The sequence below is a fragment of the Dama dama genome, chromosome 20 (assembly GCF_033118175.1).
Source record: "Dama dama isolate Ldn47 chromosome 20, ASM3311817v1, whole genome shotgun sequence".
In the NCBI taxonomy this organism is placed as follows: Eukaryota; Metazoa; Chordata; class Mammalia; order Artiodactyla; family Cervidae; genus Dama; species Dama dama.
Genome location: NC_083700.1, coordinates 3,289,786 through 3,302,719, shown reverse-complemented (window position 1 = coordinate 3,302,719; position 12,934 = coordinate 3,289,786). Strand labels below are relative to the sequence as shown.

Below are 12,934 nucleotides of genomic sequence, written 5' to 3'. Positions count from 1 at the left end.
ACAACTTTTAGTGGTTTCCTATTGGATTTACAATGAAATCCAAATTCCCTACCTTGGACTGGAGATCCCTGTGGGAGCTGACTTCCACCCCCGCTGTGGTCACACCAACATTCTGAAATACGCTCCAGCCACATCTCTGCTCCTCTAACACCCTGAGTTCCTGGCTGCTCCCCTCCTCAGGTGTTTTGCATACCTACTTCCTCTTCCCTTACCTCAGGTGTTATCACCTCAATCACTTTCTCTGACCATGCCTTGCTTAAGGAAGACCTTCCCTATTCTGAGCTTTCTCATTAGTCTCTATCACTGTGTTTCTTTGTTCACAAAACTGAGTCACATTGTGAGGTTATCCTATTAATTTATTTATCTGTTGGTTATTATTTGTCTTCCACTGTGAGAATGTCAGCTCCCTGAGGCAGGAAGTTTTATATACTCCTGAATCTCCAGTCCTAGGATGGCCTGTACCTAAAGGTCTTGTACCTAGAGTGATAAAAGAATGGTCACCACAGTGCTAGGTCCTGGAAAGGGAGATTAAAAAGCACAGAAGAGCGTGGATCAAGTCGTGTTCTGTATATATTTTTGGCCGTGTGGCTTGTAGGATCTCAATTCCCTGACCAGGAGTTGAATCCGGGCTACAGTAGTGAAAGTGCTGAATACTAACCACTAGACTTACCAGGAGTCTCCCTGTCAAGTCAAATTCTTAATCCCTATTCTCCTACCCCCATGACACATGCACACACCTGACCCCTTTTTTGGTATGCTACCCTTCATTTGCTTCCCTGATCCTGAACTCTTCCTTTGCTCCACTTGCCTCGCTGACCAGTCCTCAGATTGGCTCCTCCCCCTGGGTCTATGTTCGGAGGAGAGCATTCTTCACATTCCATCCTCAACCTTTCTCTTTGCTAACTCAGTACTCTGTCTCCACTTGTTTTCAGTTTTTCATTTGTTTTCCAGCCTTCTATGTGTGAAGTGCACATGTGAGTGAGTATGTGTGTGTTTGTGTACGTAATATCCAACCTTAATTTCACTCTTAATTCCAGACCCATATTTGCAATTGCCCATTGGACTGTCCTATACATCCCACTGAACTCAACAAATAGAAAATGTAACGCATTACCTCCCTCCCATACTGCATCTCCTCTTATATTTCCCAGCTTGATTATTGGCAACACTAATGTCTCTCTCACCTCCATCACTATCTTGCCTAGGTCTCATTTTCTCAATATCATCAGTTTTCTTTGCATTATCACTTGCATAATCCTATCCATCTTCACTTCCTGATATTCCATTGTCATAGTTTCTTACGCACCTTCCTAGTCTCTTGCCTGTCCTCCCTGCTTCCAGTGTTATCTTCCTAAAAATAGTTGGTTGGATCACTACTATCCAACTTGGGATATTTCCCCACTGTCTGTGGAACAAAGTCCAAGCTTCATAGTGTGGTATTGAATGCCCTGCACACTCTGCTCTCAAGCCTTCTCTCTAAGTACATACATCTCCTACAGTAATGAAGCACTCCAGCACTTCACCCACTGTGGTTTAGTCATGTCATACTGGCCTCTTTACATTTCCCTACATTGCAAAATGCTCATGGCTTCTGTGCTTTTGCGTTGATCACCCTTCTATTTTCTACTTGGAATATCCCTTCCTTCTTTAAGGTTCAACCAAAATATTTCTTCCTCTATGAAGCCTTCCTGAATCTACTGACTGAATTAATTGTCCTTTATTCTCTATTCCTCTTTGCTCTTTAGCTCTTAAGTCACTTTTCCTGTTTGATGATTAGTTACCTAAATATCAGATTCCATAAATCTTAAAATCCTTGAGGGCTGGAAGCATGCATTAGCCACATTTATAGCCTTCACAGGTTCTGATGCATAAAAAGTCTATACTGTGTTATGAACCCTCCCACACTTACCATCTGTGCCTACTCATGTGGCACTTATTTACTGTCTGGTTATCTGACTCTCTGTGTATATAGCTTTTCTTTCCAGGAGTTCAGGAACTTGGTTATGGTCACCCTCATATTTCCACATCGCCTATCTCAGTGTCTTGCATGTGGTGACCCAAGGACAAAAGAGTAGATAAAACCAAGGAGGGTCCTGGAATGCAGGAACGGAAAAACCAGACCCTTATCATCACTTCCTCCCCCACATTGTAACTGTTAACGGATTTCAGGTCTTCCTAGCATAACCTGTCTCCTCTCCTACCCCATAGGGAGAAGATATTTGCCTTACTCTTCCCACCCACCCCCCCACCCCCCCCCAGTTTATGTGCCTCATCCAACCAGCAAATGACCTGCAGGACCTCTATCCCACTCCTTGTACCCTGGGTATAAAAGTGGACTGAGGACCCCTGTTCAACGCCAGTTCTCCCTTGAGCTGGCCTGCTGTTCTAACAGCTCTTCCCACTCTAATAAACTGTATTTCCCTCTCATTCTGTCTCATGTCTGGAAATTCTTTTCCAACCCGTGCCCGGTCCATGACATTGCAACTCAAGTGTTAATGAATGACTGGAGGGACAAATAAGTAATACATTTTGGAGTGCCAGGAGAAAAAATTACTATGCAAGTTTATATTCAAACTTCATTCTTAATATCTTTCTTTTATTAAAAAATTAGTTCTTAAAATTTTTTTTAAAATTTATTTTTGGCTGCACTCAGTCTGTTGCTTTGTGCAGGCTTTCTCTTGTTGTGGCAAGTGGGGTTACTCAATTGTGGTTTGTGGGCTTCTCATTGCAGTGACTTTTCTTGTTGCAACACTGAGACTCTAGTGTACAGGCTCAGTAGTCTGCCAAGTAGGCTTAGTTGCTCCAAGGTATGTGGTATCTTAGTTCCTGGACCAGAGATCAAACCTGTGTTCCCTGAACTGGTAGGTGGATTCTTAACCATTGCACCACCAAGGAAGTCCCTAAAATCTCTTTCTGACAATAACCAATCTTAAGGAGAGTACAGTCTTCTACAGAATATGCCTGCCTCTGAGTGTGGGTATTTCAGTGTGCATACAAGTATATACTGTAAGTATACATATAAGTATATCATATATAAGAAGTATGGGCTTCCCAGGTGGTGCTAGTGGTCAAGAACCTGCCTGCCAATGCAAGAGACATGAGACACCAGTTCAATCCCTGGGTCGTGAAGATCCCCTGAAGGAGGGCACGGCAATGCTTGCCTGGAGAATCTTCAGGGATAGAGGAGCCTAGTGGGCTATGGTCTATACAGTTGCAAAGAGTCGGATGTGACTGAAGTGATTCAGCATGCATGCACATATAGTAAGTATGAACTGTAAGATACATCCTGATAATCTTTGAATCGAATTTTTGTAAAAGTGCATGTATTATGGAAGACGTTCAGTTGTTATTACCAATCCTTTTTTTCTTGGGCAGGGGAGGGAAAGAAAAACATGTTTTGAGTAAATTTTGATTTTCATATGTCAGCTTTACTTAAAACAGTATTCCAGAATATTTTAGGGGCTGACACACATCTCTGCCTGCTCTTTCTCATGTGAGACCCATCTTGAAGTTTATTGGAAAACCCAGATAATAATAGTGCAATGACTCTCAACTTTTCTTCCCCTATACCTCTCTATAGAGAACTTTGCTAAGCCAAAAGAGGATTTAAAAATGTTTACTTTCGGTGTTGAGGAGGAAAATGAAGAAGTCTGTAACCTCGCGAGTGGTGTCAGATTGAAAAACTTGTCACCACCAGCATCATTAAAAGGTAAAGAAAATGTGATATGGTATTCATTTTCCAGGACCTAGATTTTCCTCTTGCTTTCTTTAGGATGCTTCAACAAAGGAGAAAGTGAGAGGGTAACAGACAGGAAGGCCAGGGGTCTCCAAACGAGGAAATAGGCTGCAAGTGTCAGACATTTTTTATCTCTCTCTTAAGTGGCAGGAGGAAACAAACTACAAGTGTTAGATGTTTTTCCCCTTCTCTGTACAAATTTAAAATGAGGTTTCTTTTAAAATTCTGTGTTGCCATGACAACACCTGGTTCTACCTGAACTTAACTTTTCTCAAACCTTGAGCTAACCAATGCATTTTTCTTATGGAAATGTTTTTCTTAAGCTATGTTAATGAACAATGTGTTTATCCTAGACGGTCTTCAAGTTGGTTCTGCCTAAGACAAGGAACTGACTTGACAAACCACTATGGTTTACTCATGCAAATATTCTCTTAAGCTATGTTAGTAAGACTGTATTTGCTTGGAAACCTGCCTTTCTTCAAAATTCATGTCAATCGTTTTATGGCCCAGGATGACTCCCCTGGTGCCAATGTCATCTCAAAATGCATGTTGTGGATGAGGGGCCTGGTGCCAGTCTGAGTTTTGAGACATCTCCTTTCTCTAATTAGCAGCTTGCTAGGAGCTATCCCTGTAGCTCAAGTGGTAAAGAATCATCCAGCAATGCAGGAGACCAGGGTTTGATCCTTGGGTCAGAAAGATCCTCTGGAGAAGGCAATGGCAATCCAATCCAGTTATTCTTGCCTGTAGAATTCCATGGGCAGAGAAGCCTGGCAGGCTACAGTTTGTGGGGTCACAAAGAGTCGGACACGACTGAGCGACTAACAGACACACACAGTAGCTATGGACTGGGTAAAGACTAGCAGGGGGGCACTCTTTCTGCCCCCTTCTGATGTCTATGTCAGAAGCTTTCTCTATCTCCTTTGTACTTTAATAAAACTTTATTACACAGAAGCTCTGAGCGATCAAGCCTTGTCACTGGCCCTGGATTGAATTCTCCTCCAGAGGCCAAGAATCCCAGCGTTTTGCACAGCTCAGCAACAATCTTTCAAAAGGAAGATAGAAGACTGGCTTTATCTATTTCATGTTACCTAGGCAATGGGAAGGCTCCATAGTAGGCTTGGCTTTTCCTTTTCTAAATAGAAGCCACCTTCCCCCTGTGCATATTCTGGAGTCTGATTTGAACAAGGTTTTATTCAACTGCATAAAAGAATGAAGTATAGTCCATTTGCAATTAAGCAGAAATCAAATAATGAGATAAAAAAATCTAACTGACATTTTTTCTCAGCTATCTACTTCTGAAATGACAAACAAGGGAATTTATATCAGGGCTGTACTATTATTCATTTCAAGAGAAACTAATTTCAAGCAGTGTTCTAGCATGCATTCAGCTCAAGTCCATGCCTTCTATGGAATGTTCAAATGTTTAGTAGAAGGATGAGACCTCAAGTTCTCAGTCTTCAAAATAGCATTGCTTGTGTTTCATTCACTATGACTAGTAAAGTAGCAAGGTAAACTAGTTTGGCTTCTTTTAATCAGTGTTTTTTTATTGAATAAGTTGATCTACATATAATGTGTGCTAATTTCTGCTGTAGAACAAAGTGATTTTTGTTATATATATATATATATATATATATATATATACACATTTAAATACACAAAATGTATATATATATATACATTTTTATACATATATATTACATATATATATACAAAATTGTATACTTTTTGTTTTTAAACTGTACTATGTGGCTTGCAGAATCTTAGTTCCTCAACCAGGGATTGAACCCAGGCCACGTCAGTGAAAACCTGGAATCCTAACAAGTAGACCTCCAGGGAATTTCCACATTCTTTTTCTATTATGGTTTATTACAGGATATTAAATATAGTTCTTTGTGCTATGCAGTAGGACCTTGTTTATTCATTCTCCATATAAAAGCTTACATCTGCTCTCCCTCCTTACATCTGGACTAGTTTGGTTTCTACAGTGTTCTGTGGACAGGTTGAGGAGTTCATATTTTGTCCCGATGTGGGTGATGCAATACAAGGACATACTGGTCAAGAGCCCAGGAAGTTATGTGACCTTTGATACTCAAGCTTAGATAAGAAGATGGAATTGGAGCTAGGAGCTCTCTGCCACTTGGTCTTGATCATAGAGGTAATAATGAGTTGTCACAAGAATAAATTAATGCTGGTGCAGATAGAGAAATTTTATTGCCAGGAAGTTCCAGGAGAAAGGGTAGCTAGTGAAGAAGATAGAGAATGACCCGCTGGAGAAGTCAGCACAGAACATGGAAGTCAGGCCCTGCTCTTTTTTATTTTTTGGCTTCACTGTGCAGTTTGTAGGATCTTAATTCCCCAACCAGGGATTGAACCCAGGCTTTTGGCAGTGAAAGCCCGGAGACCTAACCACTGAACTGACAGGGAATTCCTGGGTCCTGCTCGTTCTGACCACTGTGGCCTACCGTGACCTCTCCTCTCCTCACACACCCCTGTCACATTTTAACACAAAATCAGAACACCTTGAAATTGATCTTATTGTCATGGCCAATGGGACATGCATATTTTTAGGTCATAGCATCTCCATCTTTTGTACTCCCGAGTGCTATCTGCTAAGTAGGTACTAAGCAAATACTTCTTTTGGCTTAGCTCAGCTGGCTATAGTTTTGTGAACAAGAACTGTAGAGCCGGACAGTTGTCCATCTCTCGAATACTTTTGATAAAGACAGATGACTAATTCCCTATTTGTGTGACTTTCTACCTGCAGAAATCTCTCTGGTCCAGCTGGATAGCATGAGCCTGTCCCACCAGATGTTGGTGAGATGTGCTGCCATCATTGGCCTAACTTTCACTACAGAGCTATTGTTTGAGATTCTCCCTTGTTGGGACATGAAGATGATGATCAATGCCCTGGCAACCCTTGTGGAATCCAACATCTTTGATTGTTTCCAGAATGGCAAGGAGCTCCGAATGGCCCTAGAAAAGAATGCAGCTTCATTTGAGGTGAATTATCGATCCCTTTCTCTGAAGCCACTCATTGAAGGAATGGGTGAGTAGAGCCTGGAAATGAATCATAGTTCCTTCAGTTTAAGGCACATCTTGATAAAAGAACAGATCTGTGTTTTGTAGCAGAGGCTGACTTTTTATCCATGGTGTCTCTGCCCTCTCTAGATCATGGTGAGGAGGAACAGCTCCGTGAACTGGAAAGTGAGGTGATTCAGTGCCACATCATTCGATTCTGCAGCCCAATGATGCAGAAAACAGCCTATGAGCTGTGGTTGAAGGACCAGAAGAAAGCGATGCACTTGAAATGTGCCCGCTTTCTGGAAGAAAACGCCCACAGGTGTGACCCCTGCCGAAGTGGAGACTTCGTCCCCTTTCATCACTTCGCAGTGGATATCCGGCTCAACACTTTGGACTTGGATAACATTAGGAAGATGGCTAAGTCCCATGGATTTCAAAGTAAACTTTTGTCATTCCTAATTAGTTCTAATTATTCCTGGGGAAAACAAAGGCAAGACCTAAAGGAGTAGATCTAGACCATGAGGGTTTCAAGTCCTCTTCTGACTCAGACACCACAAATGATGAGACTTAAGCAGTGTAGGTCATCGAGGCAGGGAGAGTTGAGGAGTGTACATGCAACTGAGTTGGCAGAACCAATCTCACGGTGAGATTGTCAGGGTGGATATGGGGATAAGGACTCTGGTAGAAATGAGATATGACCAGAGCTCAAATTATAATTTCCAAAGGGGTAAAACAGACAATCACATCAAGGGGTGGAACCCAAGGAAGGGAGCATGATCGAAGAGGGAGTAATGTTTCTTGCAGATAAGAATGCTGTTGCTCTGTGTAGTTTGAAACAAGGTTTCAGTGGAAAAGGAGTATGAGTGGGAGAGAATTAGCCAGGACTAAACAGGTCAGGGTCCCAGAAAAGAGCGCTTGGGTTCAGGACAGGGATTCATGATGTTAAAATTTGTACCAAGTACCAAGATACAATGAATGTTGCAATCCAAAGTGAGGCAAATAGATGAATGTACAAAGGAAATAGTTGAGAATCAGTTATTATCTTGGATCCTTCATCCACATTCAAGACATGAAGTGAGGAAGAGCGTGGAGAGGGCTGGGATTTGTGGGGAGACTTGGCAAGAACTGAGGAGTAACTGTGTACCCCCAAGTGGCTTGCTTCCGTCATCACCCCAACCCTAGACAGTTGTCTCCTTTGAACTTGCTTGGAGGACACAGAAAACCTCATACCCCATGAAGCCAGAGTGCCCAGTGGCTGCAGCAGGATCAACCTGCCCTCCCAGAGTTTGGGAAAGGATTTATTTATCCCATAAATAAGATATAACTCACCTGGGAGAAAAAGTCAGCCTGCTGCCATTTTAAGTTGCTCCCAAGAGTACCCGTAAGAGTGAGAGAAGACTCCTAGTAGTGGAGTGTTAGAATAAAACAAACATTAAGAGAGCAGGCAATGGAGAGCTAAAGAAGATGCATGACCAGATCAAGGTAGCTTCAGTGAAAGATCCCAATGTAGGGCTACAGTCAAAGCACCAGTGAAGGTATTCATAGGAGAGAGTTGACTGACAGAGATAAAAGGGAAAGAATATTCCAGACTCTCTGGAATCAGCGAGTCTTACTTTACAAATAAATATGTATGTTTTAATTAATTTACTTATTTGGTGAGGAGTAAAATCAGCTGGCAGCTAGCAGAGCTGGTCTTCAGCAGGCTGGCTAGGGCCACCAGAGAAAACAACTTGAGTTATTTCAGGTTCTCCAATGCACCGTAACTTTCACTCTGGAACATATATGGTGGGGTGTCTCTGAGAAATGTCTGCTGATGTCCAGTCATCAGCACCTCCAGCTGAGTGAGGCTAGGGCTCAACTATCTCCCTTATCAGAATTTTTCACCTATTCAGAAGGGTGTCAACTAGATATCTTTAAATAAAGACATTTTTTATAAACTCAAAATGGATTAAAGATCTAAATGTAAGACCAGAAACTATAAAACTCCTAGAGGAGAACATAGGCAAAACACTCTCCGACATAAATCACAGCAAGATTCTCTATGGACCCACCTCCCAGAATATTGGAAATAAAAGCAAAAATAAACAAATGGGACCTAATGAAACTTAAAAGCTTTTGCACAACAAAGGAAACTATAAGCAAGGTGAAAAGACAGCCTTCAGAATGGGAGAAAATAATAGCAAATGAAGAAACAGACAAAGGATTAATCTCAAAAATATACAAGCAACTCCTGCAGCTCAAGTCCAGAAAAATAAATGACCCAATCAAAAAGTGGGCCAAGGATCTAAACAGACATTTCTCCAAAGAAGACATACAGGTGGTTAACAAAGACATGAAATGATGCTCAATATCACTCATTATCAGAGAAATGCAAATCAAAACCACAATGAGGTACCATTACACACCAGTCAGAATAGCTGCTATCCAAAAGTCTACAAGCAATAAATGCTGGAGAGGGTGTGGAGAAAAGGGAACCCTCTTACACTGTTGGTTGGAATGCAAACTAGTACCGCCACTATGGAGAACAGTGTGGAGATTCCTTAAAAAACTGGAAACAGAACTGCCATGTGACCCAGCAATCCCACTCGGGGGCATACACACCAAGGGAACCAGATCTGAAAGAGACACATGCACCCCAATGTTCATCGCAGCACTGTTTATAATAGCCAGGACGTGGAAGCAACCTAGATGCCCATCAGCAGACGAATGGATGAGAAAGCTGTGGTACATATACAGTATGGAATATTACTCAGCCATTAAAAAGAATTCATTTGAATCAATTCTAATGAGATGGATGAAACTGGAGTCCATTATACAGAGTGAAGTAAGCCAGAAAGACAAAGAACATTACAGCATACTAACACATATATATGGAATTTAGAAAGATGGTAACGATAACCCTATATGCAAAACAGAAAAAGAGACACAGATGTACGGAACAGACTTTAGACTCTGTGGGAGAAGGCGAGGGTGGGATGTTCTGAGAGAATAGCATTGAAACAAGTATACTATCAAGGGTGAAACAGATCGCCAGCCCAGGTTGGATGCATGAGACAAGTGCTCAGGACTGGTGCACTGGGAAGACCCAGAGGGATGGGATGGAGAGGGAGGCGGGAGGGGGGATCGGGATGGGGAACACGTGTAAATCCATGGCTGATTCATGTCAATGTATGGCAAAAACCACTACAATATAAAAAAATAATAAAAATAAATCATTTATTTAAAGCAAAAATAAATAAGTAAATAAAGACATTTTTTAGATTTCCTGAAAGTTTTACCATAAAAACAATAGTCCCAAGACCTACTGTCCTGCATTCATATGTTCAGTAGTTCCTTTTTTTAAAGGGTTTTTTTTTTTTTTTTTTTTGGTGTGGACCATTTTCAGTGGTTATATATGGATATGAAAGTTGGACCATAAAGAAGGTTGAGCACCAAAGAATTGATGCTCTCAAATTGTGGTGCTGGTGAAGACTCTTAAGAGTCCTTGGATTGCAAGGAGATCAAACCAGTCAATCCTAAAGGAAATCACCCTGAATATTCATCAAAAGAATATCAGTGATGCTAAGCTCTAATACTTTGCCCACGTGATGCAAAGAGCTGACTCACTGGAAGAAACCTTGATGTTGGGAAAGATTAAGGGCAGGAGGAGAAGTGGGCAACAAAGGATGAGATGGTTGGATGGCATCACCAACTCAATGAACCTGAGTTTGAGCAAACTCTGGGAGATAGTGAAGGACAGGGAAGCCTGGCATGCTGCAGTCCATTGGGTCACAAAAAGTCAGAGAGGACTTAGCCACTGAGTAACAACAAAATTTTTAAAGCCTTTTATTGAATTTGTTACAATGTTGCTTATGTTGTTTTTGTTGGCCATGAGCCATGTGGGATCTTAGCTCCCCAACCAGGGATGGAACCTGTACCCCCTGCTTTGGAAGGTGAAGTCTTAACTGCTGGACCCTGAGGGAAGTCACAAGGGCAAATATTTTTAACTCAGTTCTTCTTTCTAGTCATTACCTCCATATGCTAAGTGATATGTTAACGCTGCTTTTTAAAAAATCAAATTCTGACATCACCTGTTTTAATCTTGCTATGGTAGGTGAAAAATCTAACTTTATTACAGCACTCTTGGGCAACTCTCTCCCAATATTGTTATAGCACTATCATTAGATAAATTAATCAAGTATCTACATTATTAAGATTATGTAACTGCTGTTATAGAACTAAGTAATATACTGTGAATAGATTTCTTAACAAAAGTTTAGTTTTCCTAGAGTTTTTATGAAATTTCCTTTTTGCAATGTCTTTGCTATAATATCCTGTTTCAGTCTTGGCTGAAAGCAAAAACAAAGACATTTGTTATCGCCAAATCTCCCCTAAGTGTGAGGTATGCTTTTAAGTAATGCTGGAGAAGGGCATGTTAATATCATATGAGTTTTAAGAACACAGCAGGAGGTATGCATCAGATAGTGAAGAAGTTGATTCCCTTTTCAGTTCTCTGTCAATCCTGAGTCCTTCCTAAAAACTTATTTTCTAAGTCTTGATCCAATCTAAGGAAGCCCACGGGCTTCCTCCTGGGTTCTTTCCTTCCACTTGCTCCACCTAATTCTTCAGGGACCTCTCCTCTCATTCCTTTGATCTTCTCAATATGCGATTTTCTCATTCAACATTTCATTTACTCATTTAGTAAATATTTATTGAGTTTCTTACATGTGCCAGAGGTTGTTTTAGGCACATCGATAGAGCAGTAGGAGCCAGCAAAATGGGCAGCCAGTGAGGAAAGAAATCAAGGGAATGGGTGTTGGAGAAGCCAGTAAAGGCGAGGAGAGGTCAGTTGTTGCAAATGCTGCCAAGAGGTGTCATGAGGTGCAGACAAAGGTGTAATGTTTGGGTTTGGCACCTTGTTTTTACTGGTAACTCTAACAAGCAAGTTCTAGAGAAGTAGGAGGATAAAGGTATAATTCAGTTTATTCAGCTTCTATTCACTAGAGTTGAATTAGACAGCAGACTAGGAAAGTGAAAGTTGCTCAGTCTGATTCTTTGCGACCCCATGGCCTATACAGTCCATTGAATTTTCCAGGCCAGAATACTGGAGTGGGTAGCCTTTCCCTTCTCCAGGGGATCTTCCAAACTCAGGAGTTAAACCCAGGTCTTCCACATTGCAGGCGGATTCTTTACCAGCTGAGCCACAGGGAAGCCCAAGAATACTAGAGTGGGTAGCCTATCCCTTCTCCGGTGGATCTTCCTGCCCCAGGAATGGAACCGGGGACTCCTGCATTGCAGGCAGATTCTTTACCAACTGAGCTATTAGGGAAGCCAGACGGCAGACTAGGAGAGGTGGACAAATTAATCCTTATATAGTATGATAAAGGATGATGATAGAGATCTGAATGGGGTCATTGGACACACAAGTTGGGGCACTAATTCTAAGGGGCAAAGGCACAGAAGGCTTTCAGAAGAAGGTGATAGTAGATGCTAAGACTGCATTGTATAAATTAAAAGATCTGTGGAGTAATGCATTTATCTTGGAGTCCAGAGACCTCTATCACTAACAGATGTATGATCTGAGACAAGGCCCTTCTGCTCTCTAGGATTCTTCCCTCTCCTTGAATGGAGAAGTAGCTAGATTCAGCAATCCTCATTTGTTTTCTGTTTTAAGATCTTTATGGAATTTTCTAAACTATTGCAGTCTGGATAGACTGAAGGTTTTAAATTCAAGGGTCTCTGCCCTTAAGTTATTCTCCTTTTGGGGGTATCCCAATAAATGTCTATTTCTCTATTAGAAGCTGACATCACTTTCTTCAGCATCATGAATTTATACTTTGAGTTGTGCTTAGTCACTTCAGTCATGTCCAACTCTTTGTGGCCCCATAGGTTGCAGCCTGCCAGGTTCCTCTGTCCATGGGGATTGTCCAGGCAAGAATACTAGAGTGGGTTGCCATGCCCTCCTCCAGGATACTTTGAGTAAATTATGATTGTGTTATCATCTAAAACAAACCCCAATATTTCATTGGGTTAACACAATAGAATGATAGTTTTTTCCTGCCTAGTTAATGATCCAATGAGCATTTTGACAATAAGCCTTGTTCGCAGTCAGTCAGGGACCCAGGCTCCTTCTGTGTTGTGGGTTTGCTACCCCTTAGATCTCCACAATTAATTTGTTTTCCTGTGAAAGGAGGTGGT

The 12,934-nt window shown here is 41.5% G+C and overlaps 1 protein-coding gene across 1 annotated transcript in view; it reads left to right on the top strand.

The window, feature by feature from the left end:
- The window catches only part of ADCY10 (adenylate cyclase 10), a 77,392-nt gene that overhangs the window by 41,821 nt on the left and 22,637 nt on the right, over positions 1 to 12,934 (top strand). Inside the window, exons 18-20 of the mRNA XM_061119784.1 lie at positions 3,581 to 3,709; positions 6,501 to 6,782; positions 6,905 to 7,195. Of these exons, the coding sequence (XP_060975767.1) occupies positions 3,581 to 3,709; positions 6,501 to 6,782; positions 6,905 to 7,195 (702 nt within the window). The remainder of the gene's footprint in view (positions 1 to 3,580; positions 3,710 to 6,500; positions 6,783 to 6,904; positions 7,196 to 12,934) is intronic.